The following is a 6,303-nucleotide window of genomic DNA, read 5'->3' on the forward strand; positions in this document are numbered from 1 at the left end:
CTTTGATCAAAAGCCCCCGTTTCACGCATTTGCATGTCACTCGAGCCAAGAACGGCGATCAGGAAGGTGTCATCCTGGTGAAGCGCTTCATCAAGGATGAGAGAAAAATTGTTTTATCATTCCATTCAAAGGATGAATCTTTATCTCTCCAGGTTGTGGCCCCTGATTTTGAGGTGCCGTACTCAACTTACCTCAATATGATTTTGGTCGGCACATGCCATGGCATAATTTGTCTTAAAAGTAATGAATCGGGTGGTATTTATTTGTGCAATCCTGCAACTCGAGAGTTTCTTACACTCCCTGATCCTCCCTTTCGTTGCCCACAAGGGTATTTTTGCCAGCTGGGTGAAATGGGGTTTGGGTTTGATGCAATCAGTGACGATTTCAAGATCATCACTTTTACAGAAATTACTCCTGACGAATACAATGATGATCTTAATTCCTGCAAAGTTGACATATACAGTCTCAGTACTAATTCTTGGAGAGAACTCGATCCAGACGTCACCCTGCCGGAATGGGTGTATAACCCACGCTTCTCTGTTTTATTTAATGGATGCTTCCATTGGTGCACACCATTAATTACTGATTCTTTTGGCCTCCAGATCCTTTCTTTTGAATTTAGCACTGAGCAATTTCGAGAAATTCAATTTCCTGATGGAGCACCAGACACTGAAGGAGAATATGGTATGCAGAAACTCATTGTCTTGGACAATTCACTTGCCTTGATGTGGTATAACATTACAGGGAGTCAAATTTCGGATCAGCATTTCGACATATGGGTGATGATGGAGTACGGTGTGCAGGAGTCTTGGGTTAAAAAGTTTTCCATAGGACCACTCTCAGGAATCGACTGCCCGTTATCTTCGTGGAACAGTAATAAACTGCTTTGGGAAATGAGCAATGGACAGTTGGCTTCATGTCCTGTCCTAGGTGATAATCGAGGAAGTCTTACAAAATACAACATTCATGGGTCTCCAACCACCTTGCAAGCTGATATTTATCATGAAAGTTTGGTTGCTCTCGGTGAACTATGCGGTCGTCGAATGAACTGAACTGGAGATCAAATGGGGAATTGGAAAAATCATGCTCGTTAGATGCGTTTAATATTGGTCGTATTTTTTTTGGTTTGATGCCTTAACTTTTACAATAAGTCTTTTCATTTGAATCATATGTTAGAAATTTGAACTTTAAGATTGTTACTTGGTGCATGTTTGATCTCTGAACCTTAATTGTTCTTGTTATATCAAAGTTAAAGAGGAGAAGAATGAGTTCCCCAAGGCTTCCCGTTGCCTAGAAAGTTGGACAAATTACACTTTATCCTCCTGTGATTTAGTGTTTTCCTACATAATCTTTTATAGTTTCAAAAGTTATACATAACCCCCTCATGATTTGAATTAAAGTGTCAAAGTGACGAAATGATCATTCGTAACGGAGTCACTTAAAATGTCAAAAATACCCTTATGTAAAGTTGAAAATTATTTATTAACCAAGGGGGATTATGTGTATATTTTGAAAATCATAAGGGGTTATATGATAAAGTATTAAATCATAAAAGAGTCATATGGTAAAACACAAAATCATACGGGATTAGTGTGTCATGTATTATTTATAAGGGTAATTTTGACATTTTTAAAGGTTTAATTACAAATGATCATTTCCGTCACTTTGACACTTTAATCCAAACTATTATGGGATTAAGTATAGTTTTTGAAACTATAGGGGGTTATGTGAAAAATTACTAAATCACAGGATGTAAAAGTGTAATTTGTCCTAGAAAGTGTAATCGAATACTAGAAAATTCAACCCCGATACAATTACTCTGTCTTTATTGCCGGTGACCCCTTTCGTTTTTGAAAGAGATGGGAGTTGTAGCATTGGAATGAGATATTTATCCCTTACATGTGCTTTGGAGTACTTTAGTAACCAGAATTTGCAACTGGCAAAATGAACCAGAATGGAGAATCAAGTAACTTAGGAGGCGCTTGGTTCTTGCTTTGGAATTGAAAAGGGAAATGGAATAATGGATAGAGGGCCCATTAATGAGGATTTTGGTCAATTCTTCCCAATTTAGTCGGGAATCATGAATGGCCAAATTTTAAGACATGATTTCAATATTTCAATTCTCATTGTATTGGATCAAGTGCACAGTATTAAAATTATTGTAATTTCAAATACCAAAACCCCTAAACCAAGCGGCCCATTGATTTAATAGAGAAATGAGTTGGATGGTTGAGAACAAGGGAGTATAAGTGAGAGGGTTCAAGGTTCAAACAGAACCCTCTCACTTACACTTAAGAAAAAATTAACTTACTTTAGTCAATTGTGTGGACAACGAAAAAGGGATTTTGCATGTTATTGCAATTTCAAAAATAACTGATATTTAACCATGGTTTTCAGCATTTGGAGTCCGCAGTATGAGTCTCGCTGGACTTCAGTTTTTCGAAGAGTGAAAACTTTCAACTTCTGCTTCTTTATGATTCTGTCGAGGGGATTTGGAAACCATGGACCAAGTTCTTTTCCAACATGTGAACTATGTCTGCCGCAAACATTGCTACAGAGGTCCTTATTTGGAACCACAAAATAGATTCACATATCAAATTAGTTAGAAATAAAATTTAGGAACTACATTGGCACTAGTACAAAAGTTTATAAACGAAATTGGCTATTTACCCAAACCAATTTATCAAACTATCACCAATTTTGCCGGTCTTACGGAATGGCGGATTAGCCATTAAAATTTCTTGACTATGAATTGCATGTCTGCATATAGTTGATATATGGTTTAATTGTTTTTCTTTTTCATTTTTTCCTTTCTCCTATCAATTCATGCCATAGAAATCTCTCCCATATAATATTACCTTGTGGACCAATAATATCAACAGATTCAGTACTATTTTTGAACTTTACATGAGTCACAAAAATATCAAATTGCTACAAATGACAGTGGTTCTTATGAAAATACCAACCGAAATACAAATACACAATGCTATTAAACACTAAACATGTCGCTGTTCATCCTATTTCTTAACTGAATATGAGAGAAATTTCCAAGTTGATGATGAATTTTAAAAAATTTCTGCAAAAGGGGTGTTTTAAGTGTAGAATTCCACCAATGCAATGCCCCATTGAATTTCCAATCTGCAAAAGAAAAAAAAAAAAGAAAATTACTTCATACCTCGCATTAAACAGATGTGAGGCACGGAGCCTTTTATTTTTCGATCCAAGGCTCATGTGTTTCTTTTCTTTTCATTTTTTTGGGCAAAACTACGCAGGCCGTTTCCTTTTGGAGTGTGGATTTTGTTTTTTCTTTTGTGAAATTATGGAGAACGAATTTTGATAGGTTGCAATTTGTTGCTAAATTTATAATTATTTGTCCCTTGACCTTAGCCAAATATTGTATTAATTGATGAATTCTACTCATATTTGGTTAATGGTCCTAATTGTGTCAAACATTTAGCCATAGATTGCCTAAACTTCAGCAGGAATATGAATGATTTACAGGAGTTGTAAATTGTTTGATTCTCTAGCCTATAAGTTCTTGGGCGCTAAAGCAAACATTGCAACTTAGCACATGAGCAACATGGCTCATGTATGGTACCATTTTTTCCCTTTTTGTATTAATCAAACAAGTCACATGTTGTATACTTGACCACAGAAAAAGAAAACATGTTGACCATAAAATGTTGCTTGTTTAAAATTAAATAAAATACTAATGCTATTACACCTTTTACTTTCCCAACTTAACAATAGAAATCAGTTTATCAAACTATCTCCAATTTTTCCAGTCTTATGGAATGGCAGATTAGTCATTAAAATTTCTTGAGTATCAAATACATGTTTGCAAATAGTTGATATATGGTTTAATGGCTTTTCTTTTTCATATTTTTTCCTTTCTCGTGTCAATTTATGCCATAGAAATCCCTCCCAAATAATATGACCCTATGGACCAATAACATTAATAGATTTAGTACTGCTTTTGAACTTTATAGGTTTGGTTTGTTCTTCCACACAATTTAAGAAAAGTTAATTAATTTTGTTGGAAGAATAAATCTAGCGTATCATCTTTCTAAAATTCCCTTACATTAAATGGAGTATAACTAATTAGCTTTACATTAAATAAGTTTGGTTATACTCAATAACAACTTACATTAAAAATAAAGTATTTTAGAGAAATTATAAGTTAACTACATTCTTCAATTGAATAGTGGATTATAATTTAGAAGAATGAAAAAGTAAAATAAACCTAACAAAGTGGGACATAGGAAGTAAAATTTAATCAGCAGTTCTATAAATAGGCTCAGTATAATCTTCCACTCTCCACAACCAAAAATTTTATGTGCCAATTGCTATACTGTTGTTGGGATGATGGGCATAGTGTTTAAACTTGTCCTTCTGATTCTCATGCTTTGCCCCCTAACAATCAACTCAAGCTTTCAGTACCTTACCTTTGTGCAACAATGGCCGAGAGGCTATTGTACTGTTAATCCAGCTAATCCAAGCAGATGTCAAAGAATCCCTCTACCAACCGTTTTCACAATCCATGATCTTTGGCCGGGCAACTTCACCAAAATTTTGCAAAATTGCACAAAGACTTCATATACTCAACTACAGGTAATTTCTATCGGGCTTTCTTATGTCTTGAACATGAAATATGCACTTACACAGATTCACTAATGTAATTATCATTCTTGTAAGCAGAATTTCCAGGATTGGAACAATAGAAACTTACGGTGGCCAGACCTCGCCAAACCATTGCCAACTATGCAAAATTTTCAAGAGCCGAGGTTTCAATCATTTTGGAAACATGAATGGAAAAAGCATGGGACGTGCTCGGAAAACATGTATCCCGAAGCTACATACTTCAGCAGGACTATTCAGCTTAGTCAAAGACATAATATTTTGAACTATCTCGCCACGGGCAATATATATCCCGGCAGCAATCCTACCGTAAGTTCGGTAAATTCTACAATTTACAGAGCTATCAGTAACCATGTGCCAGATTTGATGTGTGTGACTCCTCCCCGTCAAACTCCAGCCTTGGTAGAAATTGGCATTTGTTTCACTGCTACTATGACAACGATTATTGATTGTCCTTCACAATTTCTGCTAACTGGGAGTTGTGGCATCGGCACGATAAATTTCCCTGCATAAATCATCTCACCATTTCCACCACACTTTAGTACTTCTGATTTAAAAAATGGCATTGAACATCGTTATTGTGATGGAAGATCATGTAATAAATCAAATGAATTCTGAGATGAAGTGTGTGAAACAAGGATAATGAAGACAAGTAAAAGTTACAACATTACAAGAGAGCTATTATGGTATTATTGACTAGCTGTCGGATTTCATTCATTTGTCAGCTTTTACATTTCAAACTGAAGCATCAAACTAAATTCAATCATTAAATTTAGTTTGTTTTCGTTGCTTAAGTATAAGTTTCTTCTGACATTCATCTATATGACCATGCCTTGAAACAAATTTTAAGGTTTAGGGTGACAAACAATGTGTGCAAAGCAATTGCACCCAGAAGTTGTTAAAAAAAGGGAGACTTTTATAGTTCTATGAGATGTAGTCAGTTTACACTGCGTTCAGATTGAACTCAATGGAGCACTTATGCACATCAACTGTTCCTCTCTTGTTAACCAATTTAGATCGTGCTGGAAATAAGATGCACAATAAATAGTTCACGCTCTAAAGCTGAATGTAGATGGATCTTCTTTGGGTAATCCAGGACCTTCAGATGGAAGGAGTGGGGATTATACGCGACAATTTTGGTAATAAATTATTGGGGTTTTCAATTTTCTTCAGCGTTAAAACTAATACGGAGGCTGAATGTCTTGCGCTTTTAGATGGTGTATGCAGCTTTTGCCTCAATCAAGGTTACTATCAGGTGGAGGTGGACATAGGTTCCAAGATTTTGGTACAAATGATAGGGCAAGACAATAGTTCCCTAGAAGGTCATTACCATTCTCCACCAAATTAAGAGTATGATTCAAGGAAAGAAATTTCACTTTTACTCGCACATTAAGATTAACAAATTCTGTGGCAGATGCTTTGGCAAATCTGACTAGCTCTATCCAGACAAGTAAAACGTACAATCCTCTCAATTTACAAAGTTGGTTAGGCATGCTAAATTTAGATAGAATCCCTTGGTTTTTGTAATCCTCAATTAGCTTGGAAGGGATTAGTAACCATTGTTTATATTTTGTTGCTTCGGTTTGCCATTAAAAACGATAAGTGGTATTGCATATAAAGTAGTTTTCATGTTAAAGATAATCTATCCAAATATCAATAAAAATA

General features: G+C 35.4%; 2 protein-coding genes across 2 annotated transcripts; both read left to right on the forward strand.

Annotated features, from left to right (window-relative positions):
* The first annotated feature begins 514 nt into the window (after positions 1-514).
* Positions 515-1,052, forward strand: LOC113760237 (F-box protein CPR1-like). The gene is made up of 2 exons (XM_027302801.1): positions 515-520; positions 603-1,052. The coding sequence occupies exons 1-2, from the start codon at positions 515-517 to the stop codon at positions 1,050-1,052; spliced, it is 456 nt and encodes a 151-aa protein (XP_027158602.1).
* A 3,289-nt stretch (positions 1,053-4,341) lies between these two features.
* LOC113751722 (ribonuclease S-2-like) lies at positions 4,342-5,163 on the forward strand. The gene is made up of 2 exons (XM_027295837.1): positions 4,342-4,611; positions 4,699-5,163. The coding sequence occupies exons 1-2, from the start codon at positions 4,363-4,365 to the stop codon at positions 5,149-5,151; spliced, it is 702 nt and encodes a 233-aa protein (XP_027151638.1). The 5' UTR covers positions 4,342-4,362; the 3' UTR covers positions 5,152-5,163.
* The last annotated feature ends 1,140 nt before the right edge of the window (positions 5,164-6,303 follow it).

Source organism: Coffea eugenioides, chromosome 1 (assembly GCF_003713205.1).
Source record: "Coffea eugenioides isolate CCC68of chromosome 1, Ceug_1.0, whole genome shotgun sequence".
Classification (NCBI taxonomy): Eukaryota; Viridiplantae; Streptophyta; class Magnoliopsida; order Gentianales; family Rubiaceae; genus Coffea; species Coffea eugenioides.